This window comes from Micropterus salmoides, unplaced genomic scaffold (genome assembly GCF_014851395.1).
Source record: "Micropterus salmoides isolate LMB-PRFRI ecotype aquatic unplaced genomic scaffold, ASM1485139v1 Ms_hic_scaffold_3, whole genome shotgun sequence".
NCBI lineage: Eukaryota > Metazoa > Chordata > Actinopteri > Centrarchiformes > Centrarchidae > Micropterus > Micropterus salmoides.
In genome coordinates, this window is record NW_024042261.1 from 6,731,917 (window position 1) to 6,756,220 (window position 24,304).

The window sequence follows — 24,304 nt, forward strand, 5'->3', positions numbered from 1 at the left end:
CTCTATAAAACTGCTGTACTCTAAAAGTAAATCTTAGTACAAAAGAGCGAAGTGCAATAAATTCAACAGCACTTATGCATCTAACACTTCAGTTCTTACACATTTGTCTGTTCAGTGAAATATGTTTTTCATATTTGGTCTTATGTTTGAAGCAACAGACTGCAGCCCTGTGCCCAAGACAAGTATATTTTATTCTATTCCAGGTGAGGGTCATGTGATTCAGGCGTCAGTAGGCTGCTTTTTGCTAGCCTTACTTATACTGTTAGAATAGCGTACCACAACGTTCCTTAAAAATGTGCAAAACTCTCTAGAGCAAAGGGAAAACCCCAGCAAAGCTTGTTAACCAAAATATTTTCATCTCTATTCAGTTTTGCCAAAGCAGTGATTATCACTGTGATTCAACTGTAATCACTGCAGACTTTTTCACGTGAAAAAAACAACGGCTATGAGATGAATATTAATGCAAAGTTCTTGTTAATCACATTTTTATAACCACATTTGAGAAAGCATTCATTATAAGTTACATTCCAATTTCTGTATTGCAGTTCTGTTATCACTGAGTTTTTCCTCAAATGTGTGATTCTACCGCCAGCAGGACTTCCAACACTGTGTGGCTGGAGAAATGAAGCTCATGAAGAGGGTACATCATAATGTCTTGTAGACAACAATTTAGGGCTGCTATTATCAATTGTTTTCATTATCGACTATTGGTTTCTCCAATAATTAAATAACTGTTTTGTCAATTAAGTGTCAGAAAATTGTAAAACAAACAAACAAAACAAACTGATACAATTTGGTGCTGCAAATTACTGTAGTAGTACCTCGCACAGCAAATTTTGGTCTACTGGTAATAAACAGGCTAGAAGATTAGCTCGCTAGCAGTAGTGCTAGCTCAGCTACTCCTGTTGGTCATGTAACCCTCACATTGCAAGCTAAAGTCAGCTATAAACTGTGTTGGATGCTAATAACAGTTTAGGTGATAATTTGACCAGTTGCCTTTCTGGTGAACCATTTAAACATCAACAACATGTTCATGTTTCTTGCCCCAACAATGTCGCAACATGCAAGATCTCAATAATTAGAGCTGATGGCCAAAATTATGAAAATAAAACCCCAGTTGTAATAAAGTGGAATTATGCTTTAATGTGTATGAGAGCTGTTGCCTCAGCAGGTCTGCTGCGAGCACTGCAGGATAGGAAATTAATGCAGATGATATGCTGGTTTTGCTCTTTACCCTGTGTGTCAGGACGAGAAGTAGAGGAACGGAGAGAGGGAGAATGAAGGTGGTGAGTTAGTAATGTATCATTGTGCTCTCTTGCTAAGAAAAAGATTTAAAAAAGGAGTGAGAGAAGGAAGGTTATAAAAGGAATACATCACAGAGAAACAAGGAGCCATGACAGGGTGTCCACTGGCAGCCTTTGGCAAACAGAGGCTAAAATACAACCACTTCACCAGACCCGCCCCTGGCGCGTGTGCACGTGCACACACACGCGCGCGCACACACACATACGCACATAGCAATTCAGGCAACCCAGTCCTGCTCTGCTGTAATTACCATTCATTTCACCACTGTAACTCTTTATTCCACTATTCCACTGTTGATGCCTGTTCATATTCTCTTTCTCTCTCTCTCTGTCGCCGTCTCATGTTTCCCATCATGCTTTCTGCCTCTTTTGCCGCCAGTGGAGCAGACCATGTTGCCATGGCAACCAGGGTAAATGAGGGATGGAGCCCCGAGGTGGGATGACAGGGAGAGGGTGGGAACATACTTGTGTGTGTGTGTGTGTGTGTGTGTGTGTGTGTGTGTGTGTGTGTGTGTGCGCGCGCGCATGTGTGCGTTCTGGTGGAGGGGTTGGACTTGTGCAAACCAGCCCCATACACAATAACAGGCTTTAATGTTGTGTGCGGTCCGTCTGGGGAAATAAAGGCCAATGAGATGTGACAGATGAACGAGAGACGGCGGCTGATATGAAGACGGAGAGCTGAGTGCCCGGCTTACCCTAACACGTTTAACTCCGCTGATTTACATCACATAATGCAGACATGTTGCTATGACGTCTCGCTACACATTCTGTCTTTGTTTTATTGTTTCTGTATCATATATGCAGACAAAGAGATGTGTGTATTTGTATGTGCTTGTTGCCCAAAGCCTTCTCTCATCCATTTGGAAAAGCTCTCTCTGCAGCCCTAGAGAGACATGTGGTAGCCATGTGGCTCAGGCTAATGGACAATTAATGGGCTTGCAAACAGCTCGGCTAGTACCTAAGTGCCTGCAGATAAAGCAGTTTATCATACTCTGTGTGTACACACATACATGCAGAAATACATATGCAAACACGATATACACACCAATTCTTCTTACACACACACACACACACACACACACACACCCCTAGAAACAGGCCTGAGGCTTATCACAGTGTGTGCACAGATTGCTCAGCTTTAGTAAACACTCAACTGACCAGGGATTGTGTCTGCCGGTGATAGAGTGTGTCTGTAGCTGTGTGTTTCACGTGGCGATAATGACCCAGTGTACAAGCAATGACAGAAAGTTGATCTAGGTATATAAAAATTTACTAAAAAAGCAGTGTGCAGAGCACTGGCAATTTAATGGGTGGTTTCAGATCCCTACATTAACACCCCCCGAAAATCTCTAAATTACATTTTCTGGGATATGAAATAAATTATTTTCTATCTATTTATACGTTATAAGTTTATTGCATGTTTAAATGTTGAAAGTTGATGAAAAGCACAGATGGCTAATGATTATCTTGCTGGCGCTGCATGAATGAAATACTAGCTCAACACCAACAAAAAAACAACAGTAAAAAAGAACAAACTCTACTTGTGCATTCTGTTTAACATGTTTTCAGTGCATTTAATGATAAACATATAGGCTGCGATGTGCTGTAAATGCTCCATATTTGTATAGCGCCTTTCTAGTCTTTTCGACCACTCAAAGCGCTTTTACACTACATCTGCATTCACCCTTCACACACATTCATTTACTGAGCTTAAGTGCTCAAACAGAAACTAACATTCACACATTCATACACTGCCGGAACAGCCGCCAGGGGCAATTCGGGGTTCAGTATCTTGCCCAAGGAAACTTCGACATGGGATTGAACCGCCGACCTTCCGATCTAACTCCTGAGTTGTAAGGTTGCAATTTTTTAGTTGAACTTCTGAAGTCACTTGAGGGAGCACACATGAACAGAACATCAACATAGTTTAGGATAGATATTTTCCCACACTGTGTACTATATTATATGGAATTAACCTTATAATACACAGCCCTTTGTGGAGTCAGGGGTGTTGATTTAATTCCTTGGCATTTAAAATTTAATTAAAACACATCATTCTCCCATACAACAAAGCAAACATTGAACATTACAAGTCTGTTTTCACAGCAGAAATTTTTAACTGTCAGTAGCAGGAAAGGCCCAGGTGCTAATGACATTAATAATGGACGCTTTGAAGTTAGTTTTACTAGTTGCAAGGCACTGGCTCAGTGGCATGGCTTACTGGCACACGTACTGTAAATGAATGGAGCATGTTATTAAGTACACCTGCTCTTTACCTGCTGTGACAAGTCAAACTGTCTGCTGTGAAAAAGGTATAACTTTCTTCCATAAAGATAAAATGTATTAAAGGGAGACCTGCCTCTGATAGTTAATGTACTGTATGTAATGTTAATTTGTTGATGTTCTGGTGCATAATTAAAGCAACACTAGGAGTCGTATTATCCTCCATTACAAAGTGGGCCGTAACAAAGAAGAGCATCTCATTCTCTCTAAGATGGCAGATTCACTTAATTTGCACAAATTAAATTCTGATTGTGGTGTCAGGTATAGTCCCTTGTAGGAACACTCCAATCAGAAAATGAAATCTAAATGGTCTCTTATAAAAGGTATTCAGTGAGCGCTCAGTCACAGCTGCACAGTTTTTATTGAATTCAGCTTAGCAAAAACTAAAAGCAGAGGGAGAGGGGGAAAGGGAAGAACTCCGTGACCAACCTGGTGAGATCAGCCTGCTGCTGGAGCTGCTCTTGCACTTTACGGCAAACCTCGCCGGCTGCGTCGTACACTTTGCCGACTTTGGTGAAGAGGGCGGCGATCTTGTCGCTACGGAGAAAACCAGCTGCCCGCCTCTTCAGCATGTGACCCAGGCAGGCCTCGATGGCAGCTGGAGAGAGAGGAGGAGAGGTGAGAGCGTTAATACTGACATGAGAGGTGAGCAGGGGGAAAGCAATGGAGAGACGGAGTGGAGAAGAACAGAAAGTAGACAAATGAGGAAGGCAGCAAATGTAAGAGGTTATTAGCAAAACGAAAACACGGAGGACAATAGAAATTATTGGTTAAACTAAGTACATATGAAATAACAACTGAAGGAGATAAAGCCCACAAGTAGCTTCTAAAGGCTGTAATGTTCATTACACACACCACAATATGAAACTGCCAGAGATAATGCCACCATAGCAATAATCATGCTTTTCTGAGAGCCTCACTGTTAGTGGAGCTAAAAACTCAAACGTGTCACAAAAGGAAAGGCTATACAGTGATGAAAATCAAATGGTTTAGATTATACTATATATTATATATGTAGGGTTGGGTTGGGTATTGTTTAAAATTTTACGATACCAGTACCAAACCAGTACCCTTAAAGTGATACCGATACCAATAGAGTACTTCATTCGATACCTTGCATAAAATGCCACCTGTTGAAGCCATAGTAGTGCATTGGTAAGCTATTATTATTTTTATTGTTGTTATGGACAAGCAAGGTTATCTATTTTATTTGTTTCTTGTTACATAAAAGTATTGGGAAATTGTATAAGATCGCTGCTCATCCTATTAGTTCATCCTCACGGGTAGTATAATAATTAATATTATATTTGAATAAGGGAGGAGGAGTGAAATAGTTTAGTGACCAAGTAAGTTGTGGGAAACGAATTTAAGGTAATTTTTTGATACATGTGTTGAAAGTGAACAACTGAAAATTAATTTGTTAACTTTCAATCAATAAACTGAATTGAAAGATCTCCGCGAGTGCTTTTTCCTTTAGTGGTGAGTCGCAAACTTCCTCCGAAAATGACAGTCACAAGTATAAAACAAGTAAGGAGTCTGTTTAAACAAGTCACTTAACTACACTAAACACTCACAAACAGGAAAAGAGAATCTGCACGTCCAACCGATCAATCCAACTACAGCTGAAGCAGCCGCAGCTGCAGCCGGAGGCTCCATCAGTAAAATCAGAAGATCGCTGCTGCGCCACAAAAGGTTTAATTGATGTGATGGATCGCAGCAATCTATCAGTGAAAAGTGACGTAAATAGCAAATAAAAATGCGTGATACATGCAAATTGCATTTCTGTATATCATCTAAGAAGCAATTTTCCTGGTTTTTTGGAGGAAGTACACACTCTGACCAATCCAAATTCACAACTCACTTTGATAGACCTATGACCTATTCTTAATAATAACATCATTCTTGTAGCATGTACGCAGTTATTTTTCAGTTAAATACCTGTAACCATCAGCAGCAGGAATACATGCATCTGTAGTGTCAAACTTTTGATGCACAGCGCATCGTTGCCATTTGGCAGGGGAACTTTATTCATTAAATTATTCATTCATTAAATCTAAATTCACACACTAAATTTCTGACCCATGGCATTTAATGGTAATTGAAATTGACCTACTGTGCTTTTGTAGGAGCTTCTCCACACTAATTCAAGTTTGATCATTTGTACAGGGACTTTTATTTCAAGCAAACCTCAAAGCTGAGGGTGCAGTCTCAGATCTTGCCCTGGAGATCCCAAGGTTGAATGTGCTATAATGTCTTATATTTATTATTAAAGGAAAGCTTGTGAAGTGTCCAAAATGGAAAAGGGTCATCCTCTGTTCTCAAATCTTGTGGAAATTTGTTAAAATACAAATATCTGCAGCCAATTTCATGGCAATCTGTCCAGTACCTTCCTCTCAACCAAATCAAATGTTTGGAAGGTGTTAGATTTGCAAATTAGTAGACTGACAATGTGTGCAGTATGAAATGTGTAATTTCTGTGAAAATGAACAAAAAAAAAGTATAAAGAGAATAATTATGTGAATTTACAGCATACAGTGTCCTCTGTATCGACACAAATATCAACATGCTGCTGTGACTCATTCCTTCATTCCAGCTCCAGGCTTTCTCAGAGTTTTGCTAATGGACTTGTGTGTGGAGATGATGTTATTACTGAAAACTTTCCTCTGTATCTCTTGTTCTAGGGGAGATATGACGGCCGCTTATTAAATCACAGGCAACACAGTCACCTGAAATGTAATTTTCAGACGTGATGTACAATTACTGGCCGCCTACAACACCTTTAAATATTTAGAGGGTTGGAGATGGTAACCGTGTGCAGCTGCTCCCTGAGCGTGCCCTTTACACTGCAGGTACTTGTGTTGTCCGTTCATTACCGATACAGATAAGAGTACATAAACCTTAATGATATCTGGTGGGAGGATTGGTTCATGGCAGCACAAAAGTAGTGATAGATATCTGCAAGAGAAATGGTGTATGGCAGAATGTAACTGAGACTGAAAAGTAAAACTTTGAGGAATTCTGCATTTTATATATATAGTGATGAGAAAAGCACAAGAAAATGATTTTGTAGTTTCTGTGAAAAGCATAGATATGGCTTTCGAAAAGGAAGATAATACACACCATATCATGAGTTTTTAATTGTTTTTATATTTCAACATACTGTAGAGTGTTTCATTTTAATATCAGAAGGATACAAATATATAGAACGAAGGAATGTGATATTAGACTTTGGTGAGTTGTACATTCCATATCCATAATTGCTATTATCCAGTCAAACTACACACAGCAAAGAACAAATGCACTGTTGTATACCAACATGGCAGTAAGTATATTAGCTATAAAAGAAACACAGAAGTGGCCCAGAGAAAGTCATTGACTCATATGCAGAAAATGAGGGCAAAATGGAGGCAAACTGTCTTTCTAGATGTGACCCATCCATTAGTTGTCTCTCTCTCTCTCTGTAATTCCTGCATTAATGCTCAGCCATAATGATGGTAAAAGCAACATTGTGACGTGATTATTCAAGCGAACACAGACTATTTGTATGTATGTGGTTCATGTTTTAATAAGTTTTAGTAATGTGCTGAACAAAATCTTAAACAGAAATTAAATAAAGGATTGCTGAAAAAGTACTGTATTAATGCAAACATGTACCATAGCACAGAGAATATCTTTTTAGAAAAAAAGTCCATCCGCAGTGTTACTTCATACGAGCTCTGAGCTTTTGTGGCTGTCTGCCTGTGTTTTTCCTCTGTGAGGTGAATCTAGTGGATATTACAGTGGAATATAATGAGCAACAACAACATAATTCTCTGTGATGCTGGGAAAAAAGTGCTTTATGGGTGTAATAGTCTACTTTTATTGCTGTTCTCAGGGCCTTAGAGGAAGCGCTTGAGAGGCTTGAGGTTTTTAGCTCTCTCTGTACAGTATATTCAGAGAAGCGTTACTCTGGCAGATTAACATGTTAAGCTATGGAGAAGTATTGTTTGTGCCCAGTTATACTTAGGGGATGGTAAGGATTAGCAGCTATAAAGTTGGAGCTAAGTGGATGTGTACAGGGAGCGAGTAATAGTCTTTGAGAGAACATTAATGCACGGTTGTTTCTGTGGAAACACAAAAGTTGAGCAGAGGATGCGAGCAGCTCTCCCATGGGAGGGACCGCACCCCGCTCCTCTCTTTGTGCTGCCTTCCCTCATGACTGGACTGCTTATTCATGTTTTGGGTGTCTGTGGCTCTGATGAATTATCAAATCCTTCCTATTGTGTGCATAATTGCCTTCATATTGGGATTGAGGGCAAAACATGCAGAAATTAATTGCTTTCATTTTGATATACCTAGGACCACAAGAGCAGAGGAACAGTTCATCCAAGCACTGTTACAACTGCTCGCTATACAGAATGTGTTCATTTTTGTGTAGCACATTTGGTTAATCCCTGCCGTTCCTGCTCCACCTATCATCCATCCATCCACTTTCCATATTTTACAGTGACTGATTGTGCACACGCTGCGCAGCCCCCCTCCTCACGCATGCTCTCACTCAGTCAAGCACAATATCTTCAGCACAGCTTCAGAAGTTTTGCAAACACAATGTCTGAGAAACAACCAGCAGCAATGAAAGAACTGCCCATCCGTCCTTTGCCAACAACAGCATGTAGTACAAAACAAGATTTGACGCTTCGATGGGCGGAGCCTGATTCGACTGTCAATCTCACAGTCAAAGCTTCGCAAAGAAACAAGGATCATGCCATTTTGTCTATATGGGGGTGCTCCACATCTGATTTTACAACTACCAGTTTTCTCCCAATAAGTTAATATACAGCCTATTACAATATACATTTCAGTGTTTAATGCTGTAAATAAACATGCAAAAAGAAAAAAAACGTATAGCATAAATAAATCCGAGATTGTAACTCTAACCCTGGGTCGTCAGTGCGCATGTGTAGGCGTAGCGTGAACGTGTGTAGTGGCAGGAGGAAAACTTGCTAAAGAGATGGAGCCACAGCTTCACCAGTGATGTGCAGAGTTGTCCGCACCTCGTGGGACTTTTGGATAATTTATCACCGTTGATAAACCGCACAAAGAATATTTTATCGTTTTTAAACAGCGGCTACTTGAAATAGACCCGCGAGGAACCGCGACATGCATGCAGTTGTGCAGCACAGCAAAAACTCTGCACAAGACCAGTGAATGACAGGGGCGAGAGAGAGAAAATGGTCAACAATAAGCCTCAGTTTAGCTTCAGCTTGCAATTGCCCTGCACAAAAACACACATGATTCGACTATAGGCAGGACTTGACGATTCTGATTCGACAATGTAAATCTTTAGTCGGGGACAGCCCTAGTGTGAACACATTCCAGCTCCACACAGAGCTTTGTGCTCATTATCTTCGATGCCATGGCGGTCGTATTGACGAAGGGTAAAGAGGCATGATGACAAACAGTGGGGAATAACTTTTGAGTGGGGCGGTAGTGTACTAGCATCTCATCCCCAGTGTTTCCCATTAATTAACAAGACCATAGTCTAATTTGCTCCGCCATAGTTTCAAAATGAACTGAAAATATTTTTTACACATCTCATAATTACATTTCAGACCTCTAAAGTTGTGTTTTGCACTGTTGCTCTGTGCTACTGTAAGCTTGCACGCTCGCACACTTTGGCATTCGACTCGAGACAACCACTTTTATTCTTAGGTAACTACGGTAACGTTTAACGGCCTGTTTCTGTCACTCGTTTGTGAGAAGGCGATTAAGCTAACCGCGCCTACATTTGAAGTCCACACATATTAAAGCCATCATGGTAAATCCACTGTAATGGACCAGAGAGAGCTGACAGGCAGGTTAGCGACTTTATCCTGTCAGTTTGTCTCTTTACAAAGACAAGTGTAGTAGTAGTAGTAGCAGTATGAAAGTCCTACCTGAAGAGAGGCTATGAATCAAATTGTCAAATCAAAAAATCAAAAACAGCGAGTCGCTATAATCTCGGTCTCCCTCTGTCTCTCTGTCTCTGCTGGGCAAATAGTGAAAAGTGGATTTATCAGAGATTTTCTGCTGAACACAGCTGTCTAAGACGGCAGATGAGAGCGACGAGATAGAACCACACAGGAAATAAACAAAGACGATATGCTAAAAGAATCTAATAAGATGAACAGAGATGCAGAGCCAATGTGATGTAACTGTGATTTCAGTACTATGAACTATCCATTTTACAACGCATAGAATAATTTAATTTGATACTGTATGATCAGTGATCACACAGACACACAAACTCTGATGTAAATTTTTTCTGATGGGGGATAATGAGCAGACGTTGCTTCTATGAATGGGAATGATCAAATTATTTTTATAGATATGTAGAGGACACATTCTTACACACTCTTGCCTCCCTATCAAATTTCAATAGAAATGATCCTCTGTATTTTGTTTGTTTTTGTATAATTTAAATGGTTGTGCTTTGAAAGCATTTGTGCTGACATCACTGACAAAGCTAATTAGGTTACGCTTGTCTCCCTTGTCCTGTCTTCCTGTATCTGTCTGTCTGACAAACCTGTGTCTGCTGCTGTCAGTGTCTCACCTATCTCAATTGTACAGCTCCTGTCTCATCCCAGTGTCTACCACAAAGTCTCTGTTTTCTGTCTAATCCATCACTGCAGATAGCCTGCTTGTGTGTCTACAACACTGTGATCTGACTGATGATATATAGCAGACAAAAGGTTAGTTGTATTTAATGACTTTGTGGGGAAGCCCAACAACAGAGGAGGCAAAAGTAAATGAATTACTCAGTAGATTAAAGAATGATAATGGTAATGCTAAATGTATGATGCTTATGTGATGATTGTGTTGAGGGCAGCATCAAAAAAAAAATTGAGCACAGAGGTCAGCGGCTCACAAGTTCTCTGTTAATACTTTAACGAGGTACTGGGATTTAAAATATTTATTTACTTAATAGAATAGAAAATAGATAATTTACGAGGGATATGAGAAATAATTGGCATGACATTAACAGCTGAGTTAAATGTAATGTTACTATTGTCCCATTGTGCAGCATCGACTTGGTTTCTAACCTTTTAACTTCCCCATTTTTGATCAGCAGTAAGCTACTACCTAATTTGTTGATTTTCAGTGATTAGTCAAAGAAAACCCATTGTTAAAAGGTATGTTATTTGGAATATTCGACGGCACATTGATTTTTTTGAAACATTCACTCTAAATGGGAATTGTCTCTCACACCGCTTGATTATCTGTAACAGAAACGTCTACCAATATTTTGATTACGGCAGTAGAGAGGGTGCAGCTGATGGTGAGGAGTACAGTGTGAAATTAACTAGTTGTAGCAGTTAATGTTGACTTTACAATCAGCTGGTACAACATGCTTCTGGGTGCTAAAGAGGTTACAGTGGCATGGGCACATCTCACTACTTTCATAGTGTGAGCAGACAAAAGGCTCGGATACATCATCTGATATCAACAAAAGGCACAATACAGAATCTCTCTATTGATCATAATGTCTTGCATGCACAATAATTACAGTATCTCACAAAAGTGAGTACACCCCTCACATTTTTGAAATATTTGATTATATCTTTTCATGTGACAACACTGAAGAAATGACACTTTGCTACAATCTAAAGTAGTGAGTGGACAGTTTGTATAACAGTGTAAATTTGCGGCATGAAAAAATGTCAACCTGTCCTTGAAGTTGAGTCCAAGTCCATGCAGTTACTAGATCAAGTGAAGCTCTAGTCTAGTGGTTCTCAACCTTTCTTGGGCCAGCGCCCCCCTATCCATTATGCAGGTCCCTTACCGCCCCCATCAAAAAAGATGTTCGCTATTTGCCCTGAATATTGTTGATTTTTTTGTTGTTGTTATTATTAAAAACATGGAAAAACACATAGTTGAATGACAAATAACATATTAATTACTTTCCCAGGTAACAAAAAAGCCATTTGAAAAGCAACTATATTTAACTAATAAGTGAATTTTCTTCCCAGAAACTGTGTGTGAAGCCAGAGACTGTTTGGGGGGTATGGGGGTCCTCCCCCAGAAGATTTTGAGCATTAAACACTTAATTTCCTGCATTCTGGTGAACATTTCTGCTCCAATTTATGGTGGAAATGTCTTATTATATAAAGGGAAACACAAAATTCCTGTGGCAGGTGACAATTCAAAATATATAATTTTAATAGAATATAATGTAGTGAAGCTCTCAGGCAGTTTTTATTGCTTTTAAAATATTTTTCACCTGTAGGATAAATGAATCTGTTTTAATTCAGTAATTGACTGGACTTTATTAGCTCATCTGTTCATAAATTAACATATCATAACTCAGTGTTTCCCACAGAATGACCGGGTAAGGGTCATTCTGTGAATTCAGGGTAAGTCTGACAGCGGAATGTCCCTCTTGTAAATGCGTAACCACTGCGATAACAAGACGATCACGGTGTATTCCTCAGAGAAATAAACACTTTTCCACGGTAATACCAAGAAAGAGAGCGTCAATTTTCCAGAGTTTACACAGTAAATGCCATGTGGATAAAATTTTAAATATGATACTCTAACTTCCCGTTCCCGTGAAGGCAGCACGGAGCTGCACCACAAGTAGCTGTTCAGTCGCAGTGGACTAAACTGGCAGGTTTTAATGTTGCAGACTACAGTTTTTTGCAAGTAGTTTAAAGTTTAAAGTTTATGATTATTATTGTGAATCTTTAGTGTAAAATCGCCTTAGAATTTCCAACTAACAAACGCACCCCCCTTTCCAAAATATTGCTTCCAGCGCCCCCCGGGAGGCAGTACCGCCCCCATTGAGAAACACTACTCTAGTCCTAACGGAAGTCGAGATCAAACCACAAATCACAAAAAAGTGCCAATTTCATATTCTTCATCCTGTTACTTACTCACAGAGAGAGTCAATTTTAATACAAAATATGTATTGTGTACAGCATCACAAGCTATCTATGAAAGGATAAGTTTTCACACACTTGTGCGTAACATTAATGTCAAAAATGAGGATGGTTGGTTGTTACACAGCAAAGACACACTATGCAAAATAAGCATTACCTGCACTTCTATGACACTGTAGCAGTACAGGTGATAATAAAGAATTTTGCTTCTCTGTATGGGGAACTGACAGCTAACTGACAACAGAGCAGCCAGAAATGCTGGGCAGGAAAGGAGAAAAGAGTCTAAACACCCACAAGACCATAAGACCAAACTCAAGATTGAAGCTGACTCAAGTGGCATCCCTAAGGCAGTTCATCAGGCTTCACAGAGCTCCCTCTCAGAAAATAGTCCTACCAGATACAGTATCAGTGAAGAAATGACACTTTGCCACAATATAAAGTATTGAGTGTACAGCTTGTATAACAGTGTAAATTTGCTGTCCCCTCAAAATAACACATCACACAGCCATTAATGTCTAAACCGCTGGCAACAAAAGTGAGTAGGGCTGGGCGATATATCGGGATATGAGGTATACGGATATAATTTCAAAAGAGATATGAAATTGGACAATACCGTTTATACCGATATAGTTTGATGTTGACTTAATTAATGTTTCCGTAAAGTCCTGCCAGCCTTTGCTCCTCTCTCTCTCCCTCAACGCACAGCCCTGCCTCTCCCTCTGCGTCTGCACACAGCCCTCTACTCACAAACTCTCTAACGAGATGGTGGGAGACACAGTGCTGGCCGACACGGTTAAAGACCTAGCTTGTAAAAAGAAGAACACAGTTTATTCAGTGTTTCCCACACATACACTTTAGGCGACACACTGCAGCATTTATCAGAGAAACACAGTGATTACGTTACAAGTCCCGAAACTGTGGATATTTTACAAGAGTGAACCAGGTAAAGCAACAGTGAACACACCAGTCAGATGTTATTCGTTAGCTACCACTTTGGCTATGTCATCAACACGCCTCTTCAATATCATCATACAGCCTAGCCTACTACTGATGGAGAAAGTCACCGAAGCGAGTATACAGGGAGACGGTAAAGCCCCTTTTCCATTGCACGGTACAAGCTCGACTCGCCTCGCCTTGTTTTGGTTTTATATTGTGTAAAAGTTGTACTTGTATCTGCTACCAGGTACTTTTTTTCATATCACCCCTGTCTTATCTGTCTTTACCTTCTGAGTAATGTTGAAACGTTTTAACTTAAATCAAGAGACAGCTGTGTGTGCGTCGCTGGTGTGTGTGTCGCATTGAACATTACGTCGTGGCAGTTAAATGTAAATGCTCCATATTTGTATAGCGCCTTTCTAGTCTTTTCGCCCACTCAAAGCGCTTTTACACTACATCTGCATTCACCATTCACACAAATTCATTCACTGAGCGTAAGTGCTCAAACAGAAACTAACGTTCACACGCATTCATACAATGGCGGAACAGCCGTCAGGGGCAAATTGGGGTTCAGTATCTTGCCCAAGGACACTTCGACTTGCAGCCTGGGGGACCTTCCGATTAACGGCTAACCTGCTCTACCTCCTTAGCCACAGCCACCCCGGTTGTGTGTGTCGTCGCTATGACGACCAGCTACATTAAGTGGTGCTATCTGCAATGGAAAACGGAGGACGGCCAAACAGAGTCGAGCAGAGTCGAGGCGAGTTGAGCTGGTACTGGTAATGGTGTGTCTGCAGCAGAGGTGTCATGTCACTCGTTAGTGTTGCAAGGTCTCAGGTGTGAATGGAGAGCAGGTGTGCTAAATTTGGTGTTATCGCTCTAACACTCCCTCATACTGGTCGCTGGAAGTTTAACATGGCACCTCAAGAACTCTCTGAGGATCTGAAAAAAAGAATGGTTGCTGTACATAAAGATGGCCTAGGCTATAAGTAGATTGGCAAGACCCTGAAACTGAGCGGTTCAACAGGACACAGTACCACTCAGTCCCTTGCCGTGGTCGATCAAAGAAGTTGAGTGCACATGATCAGCGTCATTTCCAGAGGATGTCTTTGGGAAATAAACATATGATTGCTGCAGAGGTTGAAGGGGTGGGGGGTCAGCCTTGGTCTGCATGGCTATCGTCCCAGAAGGAAGCGTCATCTAAGATGATGGACAAGAAAGCCCGCAAACAGTTTGCTGAAGAGGACTAAAGACAAGATAAACTTATTTGGTTCAGATGGTGGCAAGAGTGTGTGGCAGCAACCATGTGGGCAAAGACAAGTGTGTCTTGCCTACAGTCAAGCATGGCGGTGGGAGTGTCGTGGTCTGGGGCTGCATGAGTGCTGCAGTTGGGGAGCTGGGGAGCTACAGTTCATTGAGGGAACCATGAATGGCAACCACATGTACTGCGACATACTGAAGCAGAGCATGATCCCCTCACTTCAGAGACTGGGCCGCAGGGCAGTATTCCAACATGATAACGACCCCAAACACACCTCCAAGACGACCACTGCTGTGCTAAAGAAGGTGAGGGTAAAGGTGATGGACTGGCCAAGCATGTCTCCAGACCTAAAGCCTACTGAACATCTGTGGGGAACCCTCAAATGGAAGGTGGAGGAGCACAAGGTCTCTAAAATCCACAAGCTCCGTGATGTCGTCATGGAAGAGGACTCCAGTGGCAACCTGTGAAGAATGGTGACCTCCATGCCCAAGAGGGTTAAGGCAGTGCTGGAAAATAATGGTAGCCACAAAAAATATTGACACTTTGAGCCCAATTTGGACATTTTCACTTAAGGGTGTACTCACTTTTGTTGCCAGCGGTTTAGACATTAATGGCTGTGTGATGTGTTATTTTGAGGGGACAGCAAATTTACACTGTTATACAAGCTGTACACTCAATACTTTATATTGTAGCATAGTGTAATTTCTTCAGTGTTGTCACATGAATAGATATAATCAAATATTTACAAAAATGTGAGGGGCTGTACTCAATTTTGTGAGATACTGTATATAAAGCTGGATATATGTGTGAGGTATGATTGATGACTTTAATAATCCTGGTAACTTCAGGCTCTACATGTTGACAGACAGATGTCTGTGACTCTAGTACATGTGACATAATTGTGCATAAATGTGAAAATGCACATCAAGGGTTATCCATGTGTGTATATGTGTGGGCAGGTCATTTAAGTGTGGGTTGAAGGGTATGTGCACTTTCATATCAAAACATTTGCTACTGTGTTAAATGCAGCTATAACTTGCGAATGGTGGATTTGAGGCTCTCATATCTTCATGTCTTAAAGGAAAAATCCAGTTCCAGAAAACAGTTAGTAGCGATGTAGTTCATACTACCACTATGTTTCTTGGTTATAAACCCTCCTTGTTCTGCTGGATAACTGACTAAATGTAGACAGCATGAAATCACATCACACATATTTCTAGCATAGATAGACAGAAATCCATAATCTCAGTCAGCTTTTAATAGCCAGTAACCGAGTGTACACACTTCTACACACACCTCTGAGTAAAGAGCCACAGAAGCTTTGAAAAGAGGGCCATCTTTTCAAAGCCTTGAAGGAAATACTTCTGGCAGTGATTACTCCACTGAGTCTCCCCACTGAACTGCAAAATCCTTTTGAGTCAGTGTAATTTAGGCTTAGAGCGGCTAAAACTGGATAGCTTTCATTTGCAGAGCGAGATCAGGAGGCCCCCAGCCCCTACTGCTAGGTAATCTTACACCAAACAATCTACTTAGGATGTTAAAATATAAATTCAACATGCCAAACCACAAATAATTAAAATGTGTAGTAAAATTATTAAAAGTTCATGATGTAACCCACTCCTGGGTGAGTACACCTCGCTCTAGGTTCAGAAGGAGCTAAGGTTCGAGCGTAATAACCATAAACACACAGAGGCAAATTCAGTTAACTGCAACTATAGTTTGCCTATGAATCACAAGACAGTGCAACTATTGGTCAAAGTCAACTATGTTTGAGTTCAGATCAGATGGAGGTCTGATCTGTCAGAGTCTGATGAATCAGAGTGCACTCTTTAACTATTATTTGTGTTCAAGCTGGTACCAATCCAGGTGACTGGCACGATCTTACCACAAGGCAGGCTATGTGAGTGGGAAATCAAGCTGGGAGGCTCGCCATATACTAGAATCACTGGATCTTCTCACCCAATAAGAGACCTGACACTTCTGGTGGTTGGTGGCTTCTTCAGGGAAACTTTCACTGTCATCTGATGGCTATGTGTGAAATAAATCTTTGGTCAAGAAATATTCAAATATAGATCCAGCACAGGCTTATTCTAACACAATGTCTGATATAAATGTACTCTGGACTATTTTTGTTCCTTTCAGAGGGTCTATACTGGTCTGGCTTTATGAGTCATGCGGCTGCTGCTGAAACAGGTGCAGACAGGAAAAGAAAAAGAGAGATAGTGGGGGACACTGGCTGAACAACAAGGGTCTTGAGACAGATGGAGGGGATCGCAAGGGAAAAAATAACACAGAGGAGAGAAAACAGCAGAGACCATATTGATTTTAGAAGCGAAGATGGGGAAACACTAACTCTTTTCTTCCAGTTTCTCCTTGTGCTGCCCAACTCCCACAAGGAAATCACAAAGTCTGCTGCCAAACAGGTGACACAGCAGTGTTTATGTAGCAATTTCAGCCACCATTCTGTCACACAAACTGTGGCAGCTAAACAATTTAAAATTGAAAGTTCTGCCATGCGGGAAGTAAAACTTCTTTTGTTGAGTCTTTTGTTGTTCAGCTGCTGTTAAATACAAAGATGAACTTTTTCAACCTGAACAGTATTTTGTGTCGTTTGTGTCTATGTGACTATTTGGGAGCACTTTTAAAAAATTGGTCCAGTATTGAGCGAGCACGCTGCAGCGAAACAGTGCTGCAACTCGATCCTTGCAGACAATTGCTCGGGCAATAAAACAAACTAACCGTTCGAGGCAGCGGTAGGACCAGAGAGGGGGAAAAAGGTCTCTCTATTTATCATGATGTTGTCAGACACTTATAATAACAATCTGGCCTGTGAGCGTCAAAAACAAGAACTTTAGTACACGTACTTTGACGGGGCGCAATTGCCAGCAAGGATTGTATAGCAGCTCTGTCTCACTGCTACCAACTGCAGCGCGCTCGCTCAACATTGGACCAGTTTCAAAGAATGTTCTCACAAATAGTCATATAGACAGGCTGCAAAAAATGGTTGAAAAAAGTTACCCTTTAAAGCGGGACTGTGTAAAGTGGGTTTATTTGAGCTTTTTATTGCTGCCAAAAAGTGATGAGAAAATATTGACATTTAATTATTTATTTTGTACTGGCATCAAATAAATAAAGGATATGCTAAACTGACTGAAGCAAACGCAAAATAATTTGGGATCCTTCCAGAGATGCTGAGTTATGAGGGCCAAAAGCCTGCAAGTTTATCACTAAATTCACATTCCTTTCATACTTTTCTCATTATTTCTGATTATTAATGACTGCACTCCATGCCATTCAATCCCAAATATAAGAGGCCAAATGGAAGCCAAGTGAGAGGAAAAAGAAAACTGTCAATTCTGCCAGGTGAAATCAATCAGCCATAGAGAGACGGCTCATATTTACCAGCCTGCATGTGAAGCCGCAAACCAAAGCAAATCAGAATCAGAAGGAGCTTTATTGCCAAGTAGTGTTTTACACATACGAGGAATTTGCTGTGGTGATAAGGTGCTACATGTAGACAAACATACAGTCAACATAAATAATAATAAAAGTAAATATGGCATGGAAGAACAGCGTTGCAGATATATATACATGTGCATTATTCTGGGTGTGTGCCATGCAGATGTAATGCAACGGAAGAGAATATTGTGTACATATAAATATATTAACTGACAACATAAAAATATACAACAACAAAGATCGACAATCAACAACAAATATGTGCGACGTGCCAGGTCTGTGCCCGACATGAGATGAAACTGTATTTACATGTGCAAAACCAAAGGAACCATACAGGCGCTTGCTCAGTGCCAGATTTTTGTTTCATTTCTAGCTCTGGGTGCATAATTCCCATCGGTGATCACACCTCATGCCATAAATCAATTTAGGCAAACAGGGAAAATTTTGGCATTTCAATTATGAGGGTTGGGTTGCTCTTTGCACTGGTGGTGGTTAGCACTTTCGCCTCACAGCAAGAAGGTCGTGGGTTCAAACCCCGGTTGCCTCGGCCCTTCTGTGTGGAGTTTGCATGTTCTCCCCGTGTCTGCGTGGGTTCTCTCCGGGTGCTCCGGCTTCCTCCCACCATCCAAAGACATGCAGGCTAGGTTAATTGGTTACCCTAAATTGTCCTTACAGTGCCGGACAGGCAGCACTCTCCAGGTGTGAGTGTGAGTGGTTGTTCGTCTATGTGTGGCCCTGCGATGGACTGGCGACCTGTCCAGGGTGTACCCCGCCTTGCGCCTGATGTCAGCTGGAATTGGCTCCAGCCCCCCGTGACCCTGTACGCAGGATAAGCGGTTGACGATGGATGGATGGGTTGCTCTTTGCTGTTGCAGCTCCCTCTTCGTGATTACTTTCATAAATACCCAGCGCAGTGTTAATTGACGCTCTGACCTGAGTTATAAATGTGTCAGTGACTCTCGTTAATAGCAGCTTTAAAGGAGGACAGAGTTCCAGTAGCCAGTGGCTGCTATTTATCAACAAGGATGACAGCTGAAAATCCTTCTAGGGGGAAGTAAAGGAAATGCACAGCCATCCCAGACAGCATATGTGGAATGATGTTTAGAAATGTTAATTGCTGATATTTGCTTTGAGAAGGTGAGTGTCCCAGCAAGATCAACAGAAGCGTTGACAGTGCCGGACAGGCAGCACTCTCCAGTATCTGCTTCACACAGGAGAGGATGGAGTGCGTGTTGGCAGCCCTGTGAGCAGGATCAGGGTCTTCTAAATAAACTCGAGTAGATTTAGTGCAAATTGACTCACTCTCGAGGTTTCTGCCTGTCACGCCTTTTTCTGCTCTCTTGCGTGGGATGGGAGGATGTTTGGAGGAAAGATGAGAGAGGGAGGGAGCAGAGATGGTCAAGGGGTCAGCCAGGTTGGCATGGAGACCGATCGGCATCTGCTTTTGGTTGCCATTGGAAATGAACTGTTGCGGCAGCAGCTGTGTGCAGAGCTTCAGCCGTAGCAGGACCAATTTAGCCTGGCCTTTCTGTACCTTGCTGAGTTGCAACCTTGGCTGTTTGAGTGGGAGCTGTGATGGAAGCTTTTCAGAGCGAAGGATGCAGCGTCTGCTATGACTAAGACTGCAGTCCTCGAGCCCTAGTCGCATGATACAGAGGATATAGAAGGGATTGGTGGGTTCAGGGCAAGGCTTAGTAAAATGTAATTATAACTGAGGTGAGTCAGAATGGAATAAAGGTGAAGGGAACACAGGCAGGTTGTACAATGGAGGAAAATGAAGGGAGGCACTGGCTGAGATACCTGTGCTGATGCCTGGAATAAAAGCAGGATTTACCAAGTTCAGGCTCAGTCACACTGATTTATAACAGTCTCTGTTACAGATGCGACAGACCCATTCAGTCTTTCACTCTGTCCATTTTCCTTTCATCTTTCACTTTCTCAAACACATGCATGCTGCACACACACATACAGTGGGTACGGAAAGTATTCAGACCCCTTTAAATTTTTCACTCTTTGTTTCATTGCAGCCATTTTCCAAAAATCAAAAAAGTTCATTTTATTTCTCAGTAATGTACACTCAGCACCCCATCTTGACAGAAAAAAACAGAAATATAGAAATTTTTGCAAATTTATTAAAAAGAAAAACTGAAATATCACATGGTCATAAGTATTCAGACCCTTTGCCGTGACACTCATATTTAACTCAGGTGCTGTCTATTTCTTCTGATCATCCTTGAGATGGTTCTACACCTTCATTTGAGTCCAGCTGTGTTTGATTATACTGATTGCACTTGATTAGGAAAGCCACACACCTGTCTATATAAGACCTTACAGCTCACAGTGCATGTCAGAGCAAATGAGAATCATGAGGTCAAAGGAACTGCCTGAAGAGCTCAGAGACAGAATTGTGGCAAGGCACAGATCTGGCCAAGGTTACAAAAAAATTTCTGCTGCACTTAAGGTTCCTAAGAGCACAGTGGCCTCCATAATCCTCAAATGGAAGACGTTTGGGACGACCAGAACCCTTTCTAGAGCTGGCCGTCCGGCCAAACTGAGCTATCGGGGAGAAGAGCCTTGGTGAGAGAGGTAAAGAAGAACCCAAAGGTCACTGTGGCTGAGCTCCAGAGATGCAGTCGGGAGATGGGAGAAAGTTGTAGTAAGTCAACCATCACTGCAGCAATCCACCAGTCGGGGCTTTATGGCAGAGTGGCCCGACGGAAGCCTCTCCTCAGTGCAAGACACATGAAAGCCCACATGGAGTTTGCTAAAAAACACCTGAAGGACTCCAAGATGGTGATAAATAAGATCCTCTGGTCTGATGAGACCAAGATAGAACTTTTTGGCCTTAATTCTAAGCGGTATGTGTGGAGAAAACCAGGCACTGCTCATCACCTGTCCAATACAGTCTCAACAGTGAAGCATGGTGGTGGCAGCATCATGCTGTGGGGGGGGTTTTCAGCTGCAGGGACAGGACGACTGGTTGCAATCGAGGGAAAGATGAATGCGGCCAAGTACAGGGATATCCTGGACGAAAACCTTTTCCAGAGTGCTCTGGACCTCAGACTGGGCCGAAGGTTTACCTTCCAACAAGACAATGACCCTAAGCACACCGCTAAAATAACGAAGGAGTGGCTTCACAACAACTCCGTGGCTGTTCTTGAATGGCCCAGCCAGAGCCCTGACTTAAACCCAATTGAGCATCTCTGGAGAGACCTGAAAATGGCTGTCCACCAACGTTTACCATCCAACCTGACAGAACTGGAGAGGATCTGCAAGGAGGAATGGCAGAGGATACCCAAATCCAGATGTGAAAAACTTGTTGCATCTTTCCCAAAACGACTCATGGCTGTATTAGATCAAAAGGGTGCTTCTACTAAATACTGAGCAAAGGGTCTGAATACTTATGACCATGTGATATTTCAGTTTTTCTTTTTTAATAAATTTGCAAAAATTTCTACATTTCTGTTTTTTTCTGTCAAGATGGGGTGCTGAGTGTACATTACTGAGAAATAAAATGAACTTTTTTGATTTTTGGAAAATGGCTGCAATGAAACAAAGAGTGAAAAATTGAAAGGGGTCTGAATACTTTCCGTACCCACTGTAAGTATCTGTTTTTAATGGACACCCTCTGTTTCCACATTAGTGATGAACACTCATTTTTAGGCCTTTAATCTCATACACACAAACAGGCGCACACAAGTGTGCGTGTTTCAACATTATCGCCACGAGATTCACAACTTATTTTTTTTACACCTCTTCCTCCACTCTCTCACGCTTCCTCTGTTCACCTTCTGACTTCCAACACCTCCTCCCTCTGTCCATGCATTCACTGTTCTTGTTTTCACACAGTGGTCTTCAGTTATTTCTATTTATTAGGGCAACACAGTCAAAGTCCAGGCTGAGAAGTGGTGAACAATGTGAGTGGTGTTTCTGTTCTATTTTGGATGAAAGACAAAGAAACCATACAGCAGGCTGCACTTGGCAAGAGTTTTCTACACTTATATAAAAGGGATTATACATAATGACTAAAGGCTTTATTGGTGGTTGATAAATAATGTACTAATGCTGTTTTAAATCTGTAAATATAAACAACTTTTGACTTGGCTTGTTTGGTTGTGAAAAATGCCCTTGACAGAACTTTAGTTCATCAGGAAGACCACAATGGACATTTGCAGATGTGATGGAATAAGTTAAGACTAATTAAGGACTTATTGCGAATACTTATGAACTTTTGCTCTTGGCTCATTATAAAATGACAATTATGACTTCCTTGCACCAGTGTGCACTGATTTAATAAATGTTTGTGCATTTACAGTATGTGTTGAAAGTTTAATTGGTTGCTATAATCATTCCTAATTTCCATACTGGCCAAAAAAGAATTCCCCTCTCAAAGCTATTGAAGCTATGGGGGACAAAATCCATAGTCCTTATATCATGCATAAATGACTTCTTAAGTTCAGATGAAGTTAATATTATGCTTTGGCAGTCTGAATCAAGTGGATATCTTTCAAAGCTGCTGTCTTTTTAGTATGAAATAAACTCTTTACTTGCTGAGCCAAGGCAGAGGGTTAGTGACACAAAGCAGGATTATGGTCCAAAAAGACAAAAACTTCAGAAGATCTCCACATGATTTGTGTAAGTCAGGCTGCAAAAGCCTCATATTAGCCTCTACTGAACATAGGAATAAACATTTCCAGTGAACGATAACTGTGAACTTATATTGAAATTGCTTTGGGAAGGAGTGTCTTCATGGGCAAGAGGAATGATCACAGCGATGTGAGTATTGATTTAAGATAAGCATGAAAAAATGTGAACCTGTCCTTGAAGTTGAGTCCAAGTGCATGCAGCTCCGAGATCAAGTGAAGCTCTAGTCCTAACGGAAGTCGAGATCAGGCCAAGTACCACAAATCACAAAAAAAGTGCCAATTTAATATTCATCCTGTTGTTTTACTGTTAAATGCACAGAGAGAGTGAATTTTAAAGTTTTTTTATCTGTTTCTTTATTGTGAATCTTTAGTGTAAACTCGCCTTAGAATTTCAAACTAACAAACCCAAAAGCTGCTCAGCGCCCCCCTTTCCAAAATATTGCTTCCAGCGCCCCCCGTGAGGCAGTACCGCCCCCACTGAGAAACACTATTCTAGTCCTAACGGAAGTCGAGATCAAGCCAAGTACCACAAATCACAAAAAAGTGCCAATTTCATATTCTTCATCCTGCTGTCTTACTGTTACTTACTCACAGAGAGAGTCAATTTTAATACAAAATATTTGTGTACAGCATCACAAGCTATCTATGAAAGGATAAGTTTTCACACACTTTAATGTCAAAAATGAGCATGGTTGGTTGTTACACAGCAAAGACACACTATGTAAAATAAGCATTACCTGCACTTCTATGACACTGTAGCAGTACAGGTGATAATAAAGAATTTTGCTTCTCTATGGGGAACTGACAGCTAACTGACAACAGAGCAGCCAGAAATGCTGGGCAGGAAAGGAGAAAAGAGTCTAAACACCCACAAGACCACAAGACCAAACTCAAGATCGAAGCTGACTCAAGCGGCATCCCTAAGGCAGTTCATCAGTACATGTACAGAACATTTACCACATCACATCCAACACGAATAGCTTCCAGTGGTGCAGCAGAAGCCTGGCATTTTTCAGAGCAATCCTTCTCTTAACTGGCATCGTGTCACATTACAGAGAATCAATGCTTTCCCTGTGAGAAGACAGATGTGCCCTTAATGAGTGGAGTGGAGCACTAATCATGGTGATTGTCAGAGAGAGTTTAGGCTGATTCAGCGCTGGAGCTGAAGTGGAGCTGATGTGTGTTTGCATGCGTCTTCACACCGAGGAGTAAAGTATAACAAAAACACCCAACAATACATGAATATCAAGTTTCTGCTGAGGATACTTGATATTCAGCTGGAGATGTTGCTTCGCTGCATCCTGAACGGAGTGTATGTCATGTTGGAGATCTGATGGTTGGGACTGTTCAAGGAGTTTGACGTCACAGTGCTGTTCATGGAAGCAGCTGTGTGCAGAGGTATTATTTCTCAGGGTGTCTCAGTGGGATCATTTTCAGTTCTCCCAGACAACTACCAAATATTACCAACTTGAAAAGGTCTGCCTTCAATAACTGTATATGACAGAAGAGTTGTACATA

General features: G+C 41.3%; 1 protein-coding gene across 2 annotated transcripts in view; it reads right to left on the bottom strand.

Moving 5' to 3' along the window:
* The window catches only part of sgsm2 (small G protein signaling modulator 2), a 102,929-nt gene that overhangs the window by 38,388 nt on the left and 40,237 nt on the right, over positions 1 to 24,304 (bottom strand). For both annotated transcript variants that reach the window (XM_038693912.1, XM_038693913.1), the window contains exon 3: positions 4,017 to 4,185. In XM_038693912.1, coding sequence (XP_038549840.1) covers positions 4,017 to 4,185 — 169 coding nt within the window. The remainder of the gene's footprint in view (positions 1 to 4,016; positions 4,186 to 24,304) is intronic.